Source organism: Watersipora subatra, chromosome 3 (assembly GCF_963576615.1).
Source record: "Watersipora subatra chromosome 3, tzWatSuba1.1, whole genome shotgun sequence".
NCBI classification, from domain to species: Eukaryota; Metazoa; Bryozoa; class Gymnolaemata; order Cheilostomatida; family Watersiporidae; genus Watersipora; species Watersipora subatra.
Window position 1 is genome coordinate 63209782 of NC_088710.1, and position 18012 is coordinate 63227793.

At 35.7% G+C, this 18012-nt stretch overlaps 1 protein-coding gene across 1 annotated transcript; it reads left to right on the forward strand.

Moving 5' to 3' along the window:
• The first annotated feature begins 10219 nt into the window (after positions 1-10219).
• LOC137390857 (E3 ubiquitin-protein ligase Arkadia-like) lies at positions 10220-17201 on the forward strand. Its single transcript, XM_068077174.1, has 9 exons — positions 10220-10225; positions 10525-10712; positions 11267-11520; positions 11743-11840; positions 11929-12027; positions 12191-12405; positions 13834-13969; positions 14432-14712; positions 17135-17201. The coding sequence occupies exons 1-9, from the start codon at positions 10220-10222 to the stop codon at positions 17199-17201; spliced, it is 1344 nt and encodes a 447-aa protein (XP_067933275.1).
• Positions 17202-18012: the final 811 nt, after the last annotated feature.

The following is an 18012-nucleotide window of genomic DNA, read 5'->3' on the forward strand; positions in this document are numbered from 1 at the left end:
AACAACATGTATAAAGTGTGTTCTGTTCTAGTTTGTTGATTGCCTAGAGATGTCGGCTTAAAGGTTTCTGTTGGCACCTCGCAGACCAAGTGAGAGTTTGCTCAATCTGACAAGCTAAAACCTGTGTCATTGTAGGCAGCAACAGGACTCTACGCAGGGACAAACCCACCACGATTTAGCCAGTGGTCAGGACCCTTTTCAACCAGCGCAGTTCTTCAGTCCCAATCATGATCCAGTCTTGTCTGCAGCTTCTCATCCTGGAAGTTACTCGAGTCTAATGCTTCCTGAGTACATGTATTTTAGTTTCCATCCTCCCTACTACAGCCTTTTTAGACGAGTCACTAGGAATGATCTTTTTCTGCACCATGGTTACTATGGTAACACTGAAGGTAAGTCAATGTAGTAACTGTGTATATACACTATGAGGTATATGACTGTATGAAATACCAGCATTGACTATCATGCTGTTGAGTTAAAGGACACTTTTACTTACTTTTTAGCATTAGATTTATTATTAGAAGGTACTTTTAACCAACATGGCTTCCATGAATGCCTGGATGCTAAAATATATGTATATCTCGATGCACCATACGTTAATATGTCTATTGCAGAACCACATTATGAAAATGGAGAACAAAATCAACAACGCAGTCCTGGTACACAAAGACTTCTTGCTGAACAATTTCTCATGTCTCATTCTTCCACATGGGTAAGTTTTTTAAATGTCTCCTTGTCATCACTTTCGTCTTTGCTTTCAACTGGGTAAGTGACATAGGAAATGGCTCTAATTGTGGCAGCAACATGCTGCCAGGAAACCTACTGAAACTCACACCATGGATGACCAGAGTCACTGTATAACTACTCCCCACTCCTCTTCTCATTCTGCCCAACCTAGAGTATGTAGGCCTACTTCCATCTGTTACACTGTTGTCTGTGTTTCTACTTGTCAATGCGCTGTATTTACTAGTGAGCTTTCACAACTCCAAGAATTCTTGTCACTGTAGTTGACGGCTCTCCACAGTTTCGCACTTGTTGAAATGGAGTAATATGTACTTTTAGGAACCATTACCTGCGCCGAGAGAGTGCATCAGACCATGCCACCCTGTGCAGCGCGAGGGTACATATGAACCTTATGAGAGTCCAAGAAACAGTAGCGAGAGATCATGGCATAGCCTTGATACAAGGAGGCAGAGGCATGAAAATCCTCATCATCCTCATAATCGATCTCCACGTGAAACTGAGCATTCCTACACCCGGGCAGATGTACCTACAAGGTGAGGGCCAGGCTAATCTAAAAATGCTTAGACAATGTGATTCATGGATGTGAGTTGAAGACTCACTATTTTAGTTTATTTTTCAATAACTTGAATAAAATAATTTTATCTTTGAAAATTTAGATATTTTTTCTATCAGCTAAGATTTGTTTGTAGTTTTAGGGAATGTGACTGACTGTCAGATGTTTTAAGATTAAAATAGGCAAAATTGATTTCTGTTAAAATGCTCAAAAGAAAAAGATGGAGTTATTTTTCTGAGTGTTTCAACGGCAATCCAGTTTTGCCGAGTTTAATCTGAAAACCTCATGGCAGTACATCACCTAAAACAACAAACAAATCTCAAGTGATAGAAAAAATATCTATACTGTCTGATAAATACTTTTGAAACTTTACGTGAGAGGCCCTATAACTTGCAACAAGCAATCTATATGAGTTTGCTTTATACATAGTTTGTATATGTACATGTATCTTCTGTTAAATATATGCACTTGTGACAGTGCTCTGATAACTTGGACACTCTGATAACTCAAACACTTTCGCTCGGTCCTGTGAAGTTTGAGTTATCCAAGTTTGACTGTATTTATTATGCTACCAGCTGCGTTTGCCTTACTTCTGCAACAATTTTTGTGTTTGATATACAGAGGAGATACTCCACAGATCTCGCCACATCAGCATAGATACGTGGAAAGCTTACCTGCAGATTCTTTGAATTATAGCCAAAACCATGTTGATCATTCAGGGCCCTGGTATGTAGCGAGTTCAATCATTTAATCTTATTTGGTACATGGCCTTTTAACTTTACCCTTTCATTGTCATATTTTCATGATTAGCAGTATTTCAAACAGGACCTCAGTTCCAAGGCCATCCTTCACCCCGAGGCAGACAGTAATCGACAATCCAAACCACAATTCCACAGCTGAAAGCACTCCTCCTATTGGCTACTACAATGTTGGACAGCAACATATTATTATCAACCATGCTGTAAGCGGTACAACCCTCTCTCTTTTGTTAGTTACTTAGCTAGACCATATTACTCTGTTGCAATTGTATGTTTACTCATGAATTTAATTTTATTCACTGGTCGCCATTTATAAATTATTTTATTGGCAATATTTTTATTGAAAAGAAAATTTATTTTCAAATTATGTCGTACAAGAATCATAAAATTTAGTAAAAAAAAAGGCCAACAGTTGGCCATTTAAATCATGTAAATGGTTTTATATATACAATAGCAGTTCAAATCCCTTTTTCTACTAAAAGAATGGTTATTGCGTAGATGACTGTTAAAGCCGCTAGCAATGGTATTTTCAAACTTATTTTAAAAAGTTTTATACAATCTGTTCATATCACGTAAAATGAGATGAGTTGAAAACCTGTAACTGTCATGTTAAACACGAAAACACAAACCACCATCACCTTTTATATCGCTTTTTTATTAATTTAGCCTCAGGTCTACCAGCCAGTTCAGCAAGGTCAGACTCACAATCATCTGATGGGCTTTCTGTACGTTTACCAACTTCAACACCAGCAGCCCTTTCACCACGCTCCAACCCACCCTCACCAGACGACCAATGACAGCAATATAGGTGCCTCACAGGAGACGATCGATCGTACGACGTTCGCTCATCGATACAGTCAGAGGGTCGCTAGTGACAGTGATGATGGCAGCTCAGACGACAAGTGCACTATCTGTATCAGTGAATACAAGACGGGTGAACATGTTCGGTAAGTTACTTTCCGTGTTCGACAGACTTCTGCTACTACAGTAGCTTACAGATTTGTGGTCGCTATTTAACACCTTGAAGTCTAATCTAATATATACAAACAGGAAACTAGATCATATTAGCAAGTTACATTGACTGTGTAACCTGTATGTTTTTAGAAACTAATCTCCTGCCAGCAGACATTTTTAATTTCTACACCTGTATGAAATGCCCTCAGTATTTCACAAATTAGTAATTCACTCAATTTAAAACTTTCGAATTACACTAATAAAAGATCAAACACAAAAGATTAAAATTTTGTAATTTTATGTAACCCAGGAGTGCATAAGTTTTCTCGAGCATAAGATGAAATGGAATGACAACTCCCTGGCTAATTTTATGCCACAACTTCAAAGTGTTAAAACTTGCATGTTAAGTTTCATTACCATTATATATGATTCAAATTACATAATCTCCAAATTTTGGAGCTGAAATACAGTTGTTTTTATTTTCTATGCTTAGTATCGAGTACTTATTTGTGTCTAGTATTTATGCTTAGTTTCAATATTGAGTCATTATATATAAAGTTTTGCTAAAGCTTTGAACTACATGTAGAACATGGCCTGGTAATAATGCACTGGCTGCTGCAAAAGGTTCATCAGCTAGCTCTGTATATATAACTGATGTATCTCACTACTCAAGTGTCAACTTACCAAATTATTAAAATATATTTTGTTAACAATTTTCCCCAAATTTATTAACTTTGTAACGGTCAACTTTCACTAAAAGGCCTATTGATGATTGTGTCTTATTCGACAGCCATGAGCTGCTGATTAGCAACCGCTCATTAAAAACACCCGTGTACAAGGAAACATAGATTTTTGATAATCTTTAATTAATCATTGATTATAATGTACATCGTCTTTCTCTAAGAATGAACGTTGATCTACAAATACATAGGTTATCCCAATGTTCTTGTAGACGACTACCTTGTCTTCATCTTTTCCATCGAGACTGTGTCGATCGGTGGCTTAATTCTAACAAGAGGTGTCCGATGTGTCGTGCTGATATTGAGGCGAATATACCAGAGGGAGCTGGGATATCTACTTAGTACGCCTGTCAATTCTGATGCGTTGAGTTGATTCTGAGGCAACTACAACAGAGGGAACAAGTGTCTGCTTAATACCCTTGACACTGTTCATGACGGTTTTTCAATACCAAAACTTGATGTCTTATCTCAGTTTATATATATATTGGTATAATATTAATTAATTGAGTTACATTTTTTTGTAGTGAACTGTGTGAACTGTTTTTTATGGTTGGTTGTTTTACAGCCAGTACTAGGTGCTATAATAATTGGAATTCTACAGGTTCCATCCATTTTGTTGTCTCATTTCCATTTTAAAAAACTGTAGAATTTGAATGTTTGTAATAAGTATTATCACAGCTATAGTGTTAGAAAAACAGCATTGCAGTAATGTCCTGTAACTTTATTTCATAATGTTTGCATACATAGTGCACAATTTTAGAATTTTGTGTTGTAAAATATAGAAAGCGCTTGTACAATCAAATGAAGGTTGAGTGTGGAATAGCTAGAATATCTAAAAATCTAAAAAGCAAATTTAGATCTGAACACAATCCTTTGATAATTAATGCAGGGGTTGAGGATAATTAAAATTATGAAGTAATCTTCAAAAAATTTACATCTTGCGATTTCAAGATGAAAAAGTTCTACACCGGTATGATTAGCAGCCTTCCTTGCATTGTCGTCGCCCGCTTCTTTCAGACAAATAAGTTAGTCATTGAGCACGGTTGCAGTTTAGTTCCTAAAACTAGTCAAAGGGAACATTGTATATCCACCCTCACACATTTAAAAGCAAAAAGTTTTACAGTGATTGAAACAGCCATTCACGGAAGCACACAAAGTTGGTTGTAAATTTTGTTGACAAAGGGAAACGTTTTAATAAATTGTGTTTAAAATTATATGTTTAAAGGTTTTCTCTTTTAATTAACAGTCATGCTACTAACATATTATCACTTATTGATCTGAAGCACCTCTATAAATTCTTGATTGGTTTGATTGGCTTGATTGGTTTGAAATAGAAACTAAAATTTTATATCAAAACATGAAAGAAGGTGAGAATTAAATGCCTAATAAACTTTTAAAAGTCTAAAAAAGACTAAAAAGTCTTCAGTCAGTACTTTTTCAAGAAAGGACCCTGTTCATTTAGTCAATACATATTAAAGGTTGACTTGCAACAAAATTCCCATTACAGTTATTTAGTATCGAAAGGTTCACCGTGTCTTACTCTGCTGTGTTGTAGGTGCAAAATATGTGGAAATGTGATTACAAGCTCTTAAAAGCTCAAAAACAAACAGTGAATTGCAGCCATCATGGAAAGGCCATAGTTTTGAATTTTTTCAGTTCGATGACGTACTCAAACATTATGGTTATTGTTTTGACACTTGAAACTTTTCACGTGTTGCTATCACGTGAAATTAAAGGCCCATAAAAAGCCTCATAAAATGCAATATAAAATGTTTTGTAGCACTAGTTTATGACAAATTCTTTGGGTGTTAGCGGAAAGCCCGTCTCAATAATAGATGCTCGCTACTTACAGTTTTATTTCAGCCTGGTTTAATCATCTAGTCGTCATCTGATCATGTGACCCATACTTCCTGCCAAATGGCGCGAACAGTTTCTGCAGCATTTTTTGACTATCACAGGTGACCAACTGGCTCATCATGTTTATCAGAGAATGATATGCACTCTTTTGAGCTAAGGTTACATAATTAAACGAGTTTTCCCGGTAGGTTTTGAGATATCAGTGCTCATAGTGACAGCATTACAATGAGGATGGAAAACATGCGTAAGGACATTAGACATGGTTTAATTGAATGCGTGAAGCATATTTGTGAAAAAATTTTGATGAATGAGGTTGCATGAAGGTGTAAACAGAAGCCATCTTGTTCAACTACATCCTGTTTGAGCCATTTCGGAAAGGGATTCCAATCTACGGCGTTTTTGTGATGGCTATGATAAACTGTTCGTTTTTAAGCTTTTTCGAGCTTGTAATCTTATTTCCACATATTTTGTACCTACACACATCAGAGTAAGACATGGGGAATTTTCGATACTAAATAACTGTAATGTGAATCTTGTTGCAAGTCAACCGTATAACTATGAGATATGTATATGTGTGTATAACTTTCTATTGATATTAGTAAGCAACAACAAAATGATGTTTTCCCTTATACACAAAAAATGTTAAGATAGCTAAGAGAAAACATTCTGTAAGATACTTTTACCACAAGGATCCTTGTAGTTTGTGTCTCAAGGACTAACTTGAGACACAAACTTTAGAGATCAAGCTTGAACTCTTCGTAGCTCAAGTACCTTGAACAACTAGAAGGTTCTTTTATTTTAACTAGTAAGGAATATTCACTGAAGTAACCTAGTTTATTACATGGAACTGAGTTTCATGGTCAAAGTAGTATATTTTCTGATATAATGAAACAATTCGTTAAAATATTATTGATATTTTACCAAAGCTGCTGTCATATGTATACAACTTATATAAATTTGATCAAACTTACTGACCTTTGTATATTGAAAGACATCAGAAGTGTGTAATTTGCTGTTTTATGTGACTTGTCATTAAGGATTATCTTATCATTTTTAGCAGACAACTTGTGATATAACTTTTTCAATAATAATAATAATAAATCGTCAACAAAAGATGCCTTTTTTTGCATTTTTGTCATAATTACTGCAACCAATAGTAAGCAGCGTCTTACCGTTTGTGGAAATCATTATTCAGGAGAAAGTTTTATTCAAGTAGCCATCTAGACGATATCATTATGAAAACTTCACAACCGTCCATGCTGCCTCTTTCACCTGCTATATGTTTTAGTACTCTAAACTCTCATCATGCCACTAAAGTACTGTATCTCTGCTTGAGTTTGTCCTCTGAAAGTAGTGTTATTATGTAGAAGTATTTGACTGTTCCAGATGCCTATGAGGATTTTTCATTCAATATTAGTGGGTAAGAAACTAAGTAAAGACGACTTCTCCTACAGCGTTTAAAAAGCCGGTATAATTTTTAAAAATTTTAGTAATCAAAATAAAAATTAGCCATTTTTTATGAGGTTGGTTTTAAAAATTTCTAGCATTAAAATGCTGCCATGCAATATCCCAAAAATATAAATTATATATGTATTATATTATTATATATATACCATTAAAAATATTTTTAAGTGTGAACCAACAGCAAAAAATGATGACAGGCGGAAACAATGAAGTTTTACCTTCCGATTTTTGTTTAATCTGAAAAAAATTATCATGAGTTAAATTTCTTCAGATGCTGGTTTTTATGTCAAATTTGAAAATGTTGGAAAGTTATGTTAATTTTTTAACCCTGTTTGTATATTGTAAACAATAGACATAAAATCGTTTCCTAAGCTGGTTTTCCATTGCATCACCAAATTTCAATTCATTTTTATAAATTACACAACACGATATTGCAAAGGTTGTTACATACAGAAAAAATTCAGGATGAAATATATAAAGGCTTATTAGCAATCAGCGAATATACAGTAGGCAGTGATGATTTTTGTTCAACTTGGAAGTGACCATAAAAAGCAGCACTTTTTTAGTTGAGGATAGTTCTAACTTTTTACCGCTATATTGGCAATCACTATATATTGGTTCTTCATCTCCCCAGTACATGTACTTATGAGGTCGGCTAGTACATGTCATACACTTGGTTGGTTGGTGTAGCACATTAGCAATACTTGTTTCTCTTTGTTTGTTTACTTGAAAAGTTGTCACAGGTGCTCATCATACATATTATATCACGTTTCGTGTTTCCTATTCCGCTTTCAAACTTTCAACATTTTCCACTTCTGCTCTGAATCATCTTGCTCTGCATTCATAACTTTCAGATTTACATCTCTTATTTTAGTTTGTCTCTTATAACCCGTCTCTTTAGCACACCTGTGGTCATCCTTCACGCTGGTTCAGTAGCTGTTCTTCTGTGTCTTAATGTGTGTTTTATCATTAGTTCAGATGTTAATATGGTTAGCATATTAATATGTCAACTTTCACATGTTTATGTTTTTATCATGCCAGTTAGGAGAAACATTAATTGTTTGAACAAACCATATGGAAAAATAATTGATACTGCACGTGATTTACTGATCATAATCATAGATTGATTGATTAAGAGTTTTATGATGTCGAGGAGACACAAAAACGAGATGTGAACTCTCAGAGACTTATGCGTAAATAATATAAATGTTAAAAAGCTGAAGAGAGGTCACACCTACCATAACAGTGATGAATAATTTTACAATGCTGTATATCAATAACATGAATCAGTGTTGTGAACCTTGCAAGTATGTTTATTCAAAGAGTATATGTTCATGTTTATATAACCCGGTATGCTCATGTATGTAATTATGTATATCTTTTTATTAGCGTTAATAATCATCAACTAAATGATGTTTTCATTACAATACAAAAAGTCAGTAAAATGAAAAGACAGAAGTCAGAAGTTATTAAGTGCATTGATAATCCAATACTAATACAGAAGTATCGGATCAGTGACGGGAAGGTTGTAGGAACAGCGATATCATAAGCTGAGACATATGTTGGATGTAGAATGTTAGTGTAACAAAACAGGAAACGATGTTGGTCATATGTGGAAGGATGAATGTAAGTATTCTGGGCATAGTTTACACAGAACTTTATGGTGAGAAAGAGAAACATATATCAACACCAATGATAAGATCGGTTGACCAATAATAAAATAAAGCAACAGTACTGTTTTTTTGTTTAAAAAATATCTGCAGTGCTTTAAAAGAAACGTATTTGATCAAAGCTACATGCAAACATGATCAATGTGTTTGGACCGCGTAAGATGTATCACTTATGATGAAGCCGAATAGTTCAGTTGATCTCTTTCGTTACTGAATGTTATCCCTCCACATGTAAATTGAAAAATATAGTGGAGTATCCATATTTGTTAAATGGCAGATCAACAAAGTGTAACTTTTGCATATTAATGTTCATATGATCGGTAGTACACCACCAATGAATTATATTGATATCAGAATCAACCTCTCGTTTAAGCGAGGTGATGCCGTTGTTTCTTTAGACAAAAACAGTGTCATCAGCTTATGAATACTGAGAGCTGGACAAAAAAAAGGGCATTGTAAACGAGTGATTTATGTACATTAGAAAGAGTGTAGGAACTAGGCTACATGTTACTCGCACCAGGTAGTTCCACCTGACATGGCCGAGGCACAGAAACAATTGGGGTTGAATGCAATACGTAACACAACCAATGGTTCTTGTGTGATTTGAATCACTGACCTAAGGATCATAAAACAGTGTCCTAAACACTTACCACACCTTCAGGCAGGAGTCACGGTAAGAATATTATTATTTTATCATCGACCTAAGCATTTTTAAGAAAAAAGATGACACTTTTTCATAAAAAGCATGTTATTGATGCATTGCTTGCTTTTTGAGACACATGTGCTCAGTCAGGTGGTATGCAGAGACACCAGATGAGAATTTGGGAAAAATATCAGGAAACAGCATTTCTAGAATGACAATTCTGTGGGTAGAATATGAAATATTTACAGCAATTCAGCTAAAATTAAGATAACAGTGTAAACACCCAAAATACTTTTACAAGTCTCATGGGCGTTCTCAATTCAATTATCTCATTTTAAATACCATAAGTGTGACCCCCTTCTCTAAATTGATTAGGATTAAAACATAGCTAAAGTTTTATCCTTCTTTTGTTTGCAAGTAATTTTCTCTCCTATTGTCTATTGGCACCTATTGTCGATAGACTTTGTCTATTGTCTAGACATTGGTAGTTATATGATGTAAATACAGAGATTGTTCATGACATGAGTTTATGAGACTAAATTTGTGCTCAGCTCTTAATTCTGACTACAATGTGACTGCAGTCGAGTTTTGCTAAGTACAAAATTACCCTGCTGATGTCAGAGTGTGTATTGGTATGGTTATGATCTCATATTAGATACAACGCATTGTTCTAAATTGCCCCTGTTGCATTTTGGTTGTAACACTTAACTCTGGGTTGCAGGAGGAGACGGAGGTCTTTTTCAGTTGTCGAAATAGATTTGATCGAAACGCCCGCTGGTGTTGCAGAGCTTGTTGATTTGACTGCATCAAACGAATAGATGGCCACACATTTTGACGACATGGAGGTGAGTCTGTGTGAGCAGATATTGAGGTTGTATGTGCTGAAGTTTGTATCTTTATCTGCTGTTTCTGATGGTTTTGTCATGATGTACAGAGATTAGGAGTGTAAAGTTAATTACTCGTGATAGTTCTAACCAATTTCAACTATCAATATTTTTTAAAAGCTGGAGGAGCTAAGGCTACCTCACTGCTTTTATTTTATTAAGAAATTGAAGAGCTAAGGCTACCTTACTGTATATAACTCTAGAATCTCATCTAGTAGACATATTGTGCTGCATTCTAGCAAATCTCGTTGTATTTTCAGCCATCACAAGAGCACCTGCCTGAGGTCCCTGCATCAGCTAGACAGCGACCTGAACAAGCGGAGTCCACTCTAGGACAACCGCTGACTTCACCTAATGACACTTTATCACCCATGCATGAGAGACACTCTGATGTTTCTCATAGTTCAACGTGGTACCACATGCCAGAGCCTCACAGTAGCGTTGCTGGGTATGTTGTTTGACTCAACTCGTTGTGACTATACTAGCAAAACAGAATAGAGACGCTTAACTCTGCAACTTGAACACAATAGCCGATATGATCTATAGTAACGATAGCAAGTAGTGATGTCATTTTGGCACATCTTTTTCTCCTAAGAGTTTTAGCCGGGTCGGGTTTTTTCGACTTTAATCTTGTTACATTTTAACACTCAAATCACCGCAAACAGCAACAACAGCTGAAAATGATAGATAAATTTCGATACTTTTTGATAAAATTTACTAAAAAATTGAGTAAATTAAGTCAAGTTAGTTAAACAACCTGCTTCTTTGACAAAACAATAGACCAATGAGAATATGCCTCAGCCACCATTGACCAATGAGGTTCCTGAGTCAACTTGTCATGGATGTAGGATTTCTGCCACCATTTTTAACAACATGTATAAAGTGTGTTCTGTTCTAGTTTGTTGATTGCCTAGAGATGTCGGCTTAAAGGTTTCTGTTGGCACCTCGCAGACCAAGTGAGAGTTTGCTCAATCTGACAAGCTAAAACCTGTGTCATTGTAGGCAGCAACAGGACTCTACACAGGGACAAACCCACCACGATTTAGCCAGTGGTCAGGACCCTTTTCAACCAGCGCAGTTCTTCAGTCCCAATCATGATCCAGTCTTGTCTGCAGCTTCTCATCCTGGAAGTTACTCGAGTCTAATGCTTCCTGAGTACATGTATTTTAGTTTCCATCCTCCCTACTACAGCCTTTTTAGACGAGTCACTAGGAATGATCTTTTTCTGCACCATGGTTACTATGGTAACACTGAAGGTAAGTCAATGTAGTAACTGTGTATATACACTATGAGGTATATGACTGTATGAAATACAAGCATTGACTATCATGCTGTTGAGTTAAAGGACACTTTTACTTACTTTTTAGCATTAGATTTATTATTAGAAGGTACTTTTAACCAACATGGCTTCCATGAATGCCTGGATGCTGAAATATAGGTATATCTCGATGCACCATACGTTAATATGTCTATTGCAGAACCACATTATGAGAATGGAGAACAAAATCAACGACGCAGTCCTGGTACACAAAGACGGCTTGCTGAACAGTTTCTCATGTCTCATTCTTCCACATGGGTAAGTTTTTTAAATGTCTCCTTGTCATCATTTTCGTCTTTGCTTTCAACTGGTTAAGTGACATAGAAAATGGCTCTAATTGTGGCAGCAACATGCTGCCAGGAGACCTACTGAAACTCACACCATGGATGACCAGAGTCACCGTATAACTACTCCCCACTCCTCTTCTCATGCTGCCCTACCTAGAGTATGTAGGCCTACTTCCATCTGTTATACTGTTGTCTGTGTTTCTACTTGTTAATGCGCTGTATTTACTAGTGAGCTTTCACAACTCCAAGAGTTCCTGTCACTGTAGTTGACTGCTCTTCACAGTTTCGTACATGTTGAAATGGAGTAATATGTACTTTTAGGAGCCATTACCTGCGCCGAGAGAGTGCATCAGACCATGCCACCCTGTGCAGCGCGAGGGTACATATGAACCTGATGAGAGTCCAAGAAACAGTAGCGAGAGATCATGGCATAGCCTTGATACAAGGAGGCAGAGGCATGAAAATCCTCATCATCCTCATAATGGATCTTCACGTGAAACTGAGCACTCCTACACCCGGGTAGATGTACCTACAAGGTGAGGGTTAGGCTAATCTAAAAATGTTTAGACGATGTGAATCATGGATGTGAGTTGAAGACTCACTATTCGAGTTTATTTTTGAATAACTTGAATAAAATAGTTTTATCTTTTCACCCAGACTCTAGTTTAGAGTTTAACAACCAAGTAGTTTTCCTTCATGCATTTGGGTGTGCTAAGTTAGAGTAGTAAAACTAGATACATGGTACTGTAATGGCTGACTGTTTCCAAATTGAGTTTTGAACAATTTAGAGTATATATTTCAGACTATAACAAACTAATTTAGAGTTTGTTATAGTCTGAAGGATATTACATTAGTCGCGGAGCTACGACTACTCTGCCTTCCTAGCGAGTAAGGCGCTCCCTATATGTATATAGTGTACATATATTTCTCCTGTACCGTATAATGGAACCGATTAGGAAACCGTATAAAGCCTGATTAAAGGGTTCGCTAACACGTCGGCTAAGTTACGGCCAAACTGAAAACGTTAAAAAGTATTAGCGATAAAAATTTAATAAAGATCGACACAACATGCAATATGCATATTGTAAGAGTGATTATGTGCGGATATATAAAGGTAAAACACTTTTTCACAGACTACATCCGATAGGTTTTTTAAATGAAACAACTGATCAGCTGTAAAGCATGCACTTTTGGATTGGTCGAAAATGTTTACTAGTGTGAAGTTTTAAAAATTATCCGAAAATTTAGATATTTTTCCATCAGCTTAGATTTGTTTGTAGTTTTAAGTGATGTGACGGCCAAAACGTTTTAAGATTAAAATAGGCAAAATTGATCTCTGTTAAAATGCTCGAAAGAAAAATATGGATCTATTTTTCTGAGTGTTTCAACGGCGATTCAGTGTTGCCAAGTTTAATCTGAAAACCTCATGGCAGTACATCATCTAAAGCAACAAACAAATCCCAAGTGATAGAAAAATATCTATACTTTCTGATGAATACTTTTGAAACTTCACATGAGAGGCCCTGTAACTTGCAACAAGAAATCTATATGTGTTTGCTTTATACATAGTTTGCATATGTACATGTATCTTCTGTTAAATACATACATTTGTGACAGTGCTCTGATAACTTGGACACAGATAACTCAAACACTTTCGCTCGGTCCCATGAAGTTTATTATGTTATGAGTTTGACTGTATTTATTATGTTACCAGCTGCGTTTGCCTTACTTCTGCAACAATTTTTATGTGTGATATACAGAGGAGAGACTCCACAGACCTCGCAACATCAGCATAGATGCGTGGAAAGCTTACCTGCAGAGTCTTTGAATTATAGCCAAAACCATGTTGATCATTCAGAGCCCTGGTATGTAGCGAGTTCAATAATTTAATCTTATTTGGTACATGACCTTCCAACTTTACCCTTTCATTGTCACAATTTCATGATTAACAGTATCTCGAACAGGACCTCAGTTCCAAGACCATCTTTCACACCGAGGCAGACAGTATTCGACAATCCAAACCACAATTCCACAGCTGAAAGCACTCCTCCTATTGGCTACTACAATGTTGGACAGCCGCATATTATTATCAACCATGCTGTAAGCAGTACAACCCTCTCTCTTTTGTTAGTTACCTAGCTAGACCATATTACTCTGTTGCAATTGTATGTTTAACCATGAATTTAATTTTATTCTGTGGTCGCCATTTATATATTACTTTATTGGCAATATTTTTATTGAAAAGAAAAATTATTTTCAAATTATGTCGTATGAGAATCATAAAATATAATAAGAAAAAAGGCCAACAGTTGGCCATTTAAATCATGTAAATGGTTTGATATATACAATAGCAGTTCAAATCCCTTTCTCTGCTAAAAGAACGGTTATTACGTAGATGACTGTTAAAGACGCTAGCAATGGTATTTTCAAACTTATATTTAAAAGTATTATACAGTCTGTTCATATCACGTAAATGAGATGAGTTGAAAACCTGTAACTGTCATGTAAAACACAAAAACACAAACCACCATCACCTTTTATATCACTATTTTATCAATTTAGCCTCAGGTCTACCAGCCAGTTCAGCAAGGTCAGACTCAAAATCCTCTGATGGGCTTTCTGTACGTTTACCAACTTCAACACCAGCAACCCTTTCACCACGCTCCAACCCACCCTCCCCAGATGACCAATGACAGCAATATAGGTGCCTCACAGGAGATGATCGATCGTACGACGTTCGCTCATCGATACAGCCAGAGGGTCGCTAGTGACAGTGATGAGGGCAGCTCAGACGACAAGTGTACTATCTGTATCAGTGAATACAATACGGGTGAACATGTTCGGTAAGCTACTTTCCGTGTTCGACAGACTTCTGCTACTACAGTAGCTTACAGATTTGTGGTCGCTATTTAACACAGTGAAGTCTGGTCTAATATATACAAACAGGAAACTAGATCATATTAACAAGTTACATTGACGGTGTAACCAGTATGTTATTAGAAAATAATCTCCTGCCAGCAGACATTTTTAATTTCTACACCTGTATGAAATGCCCTCAGTATTTCACAAATTAGTAATTCACTCAATTTAAAACTTTCGAATTACACTAATAAAAGATTAAACACAAAAGATTAAAATTTTAATTATCATTTTATATTATTTAAATTACATAATCTTAAAGATTTGCAGCTGACATGCAGTTGTTTTTATTTTCCATGCTTAGTAACGAATACTTATTTGTGTCTAGTATTTATGTTTAGTTTCAATATTGAGTCATTATATATAAAGTTTTGCTAAAGCGTTGAACTACATGTAGAATATGGCCTGGTAATAATGCACTGCCTGCTGCAAAAGGTTCATCAGCTAGCTCTGTATATGTAACTGATATATCTCACTACTTAAGTGTCAACTTACCAAATTATTAAAATATATTACATAGGATTACAAAAAAAGGATTGTTTGTTAATAATTTTCCCCAAATTTATTAACTTTGTAACGGTCAAATTTCATTAAAAGGCCTATTGATGATTGTGTCTTATTGGACAGCCATGAGTTGCTGATTTGCCACCGCTCATTATAAAACACCCTTGTACAAGGAAACATAGATTTTTGATAATCTTTAATTAATCATTGATTATAATGTACATCGTCTCTCTTTAAGAATGAACATTGATCTACAAATATATAAATTATCCCAACGGTCTTGTAGACGACTACCTTGTTTTCATCTTTTCCATCGAGACTGTATCGATCGGTGGCTTAATTCTAACAAGAGGTGTCCGATGTGTCGTGCTGATATTGAGGCGACTATACCAGAGGGAGCTGGGACTTCTACTTAGTACACTTGTCAATTCTGATGCGTTGAGTTGATACTGAGGCGACGACAACAGAGGGAGCAAGGATCTCTGGTTAATACCCCTGACACTGTTCATGACGCTTTTTAAATAACATAAACTTGATATGTCTTATTTCAGTTTTTACACATATTGGTATAATATTATTTAATTGAATTAAATTTTTTGGTAGTGAACTGTGTGAACTGTTTTATTGTGGTTGTTTTTCAGCCAGTATTAGGTGCTATAATAATTGGATTTCCACGGGTTCCACCAATTTTGTTGTCTCATTTTCCAATTTAGAAAATTGTAGAGTTTGAATGTTTGTAATAAGTATTATCACAGCCATAGTGTTAGAAAAACAGCATTGCAATAATATCCTGTAACTTTATTTTATAATGTTTGCATATATAGTGTATATTTTTAGAATTTTGTGTTGTAAAATATAGATAGCACTTGTACAATCAAATGAAGGTTGAGTATGGAATAGCTAGAATTCCTAGAAATTTAAAAAGCACATTCAGATCTGAACACATTCCTTTGATAATGAATGCAGGGGTTGAGAATGTTTAAAATTATGAAGTAATCTTCAAAAAATCTACATCTTGCGATTTCAAAATGAAAAGGTTCTACACCGGTATGATTAGCAGCCTTCCTTGCATTGTCGTCGCCCGCTTCGTTCAGACAAATAAGTTAGTCATTGAGTACGGTTGCAGTTTAGTTCTTATAACTAGTTAATGGGAACATTGTATTTCCACCCTCACACATTTAAAAGCAAATGGTTGTACAGTGATTGAAACAGCCATTCACGGAAACACACAAAGTTGGTTGTAATTTCTGTTGACAAAAACGTTTTAATAAATTATGTTTAAAATGATACATTTAAAGGTTTTCCCTTATCTAACAATCATGCCACCAAAATATCATCACCTATTGATCTGAAGCACCTCTATAAATTATTGATTGGTATAAATTAAAAACTAAAATCTTATATCAAAACAGGAAAGGTGAGAATAAAACTCTTAATAAACTTTAAGTTCCAAGAAAATATAAGAAGTTCTCAGTTAGTCAGAATTTGTACGGTAGGTTTTGAGATATCAGTGCTCAAAGTGACAGCATTACAATAAGGATGAAATAAATTCCTAAGGACAATGGACATGGTTTTATTGAATGCCTGAAGTATATTTGTGAAAACATTTCGATGAATGAGGTTGCATGAAAGTGTAAACAGAGGCGCATCGTATTCAACTACATCCCATTTGAGCCGTTTTGGAAAGGGATTCCAATCTATGGCGTTTTTGTGATGGCTGCGATTAACTGTTCGTTTTTGAGCTATTTGGAGCTTTTTATTACATTTCCACATATTTTGCCCCTACAACACATCAGAGTAAGACATGGTGAATATTTTGATACCAAATACTGTGATGTGCAGGAGGAGACGGAGGTCTTCTTCAGTTGTCGAAATAGCTTTGACCGGAACGCCTGCTGGTGATGCTTAGCTTGTTGATTTGACTACATCAAACGAATAGGTGGCCACACATTTTGACGACATGGAGGTGAGTCTGTGTCAGCAGATATTGAGCTTATATGTGTTGAACTTTGTATCTTTATCTGCTGTTTCTGATGGTTTTTTCAAGATGTACAGAGATTAGGAGTGTAAAGTTAATTACACGTGATAGCTCTAACCAATTTCAACTATCAATATTTTATTAAGAGCTGTATAGAAGCTAAGGCTGCCACACTGTTTGTATCTTCTTAGGAGATTGAAGAGCTAGGGCTACCTCACTGTATATAGCTCTAGAGTTTTATCTAGTAGACATTATGTGCTGTATTCTAGCAAATTTCATTGTATTTTCAGTCATCACAAGAGCACCTGCCTGAGGTCTCTGCATCAGCTAGACAACGACCTGAACAAGCAGGGCCTACTCTAGGACGACTGCTGACTTCAAGTAATGACACTTTGTCATCCACACATGAGAGACACTCTGGTGTTTCATAAATAGTTCAACATGGTACCACATGCCAGAGCCTCAGAGTAAAGCTGCTGGGTATGTTGTTTGACTCAACTTGTTGTGACTATTATTAGTAGCAAAACAAAATAGAGATGCTTAACTCTGCAACTTGAAAAAAACAGCTGATATTATCTAAAGTAACGATAGCAGCTAGTGATGTTTTTTGGCACATGTTTTCCTTTTAAGAGTTTTAGCCTGATCAGGTTTTGTTGATTTTAATTTTGTTACATCTTACCAATCAAATCCCCGCAAACATCAACAATAGTGGCAAATGATAGATAAATTTTGATACTTTTTG

Excerpts from the sequence above, each read along its gene's own strand:
- LOC137390857 (XM_068077174.1), top strand. Across the intron at positions 12,028-12,190 it reads CTCATGCTGCCCTACCTAGA|GAGCCATTACCTGCGCCGAG; the intron begins GTATGTAGGCCT and ends ATGTACTTTTAG. Across the intron at positions 14,713-17,134 it reads AATACGGGTGAACATGTTCG|GAGGAGACGGAGGTCTTCTT; the intron begins GTAAGCTACTTT and ends TGTGATGTGCAG.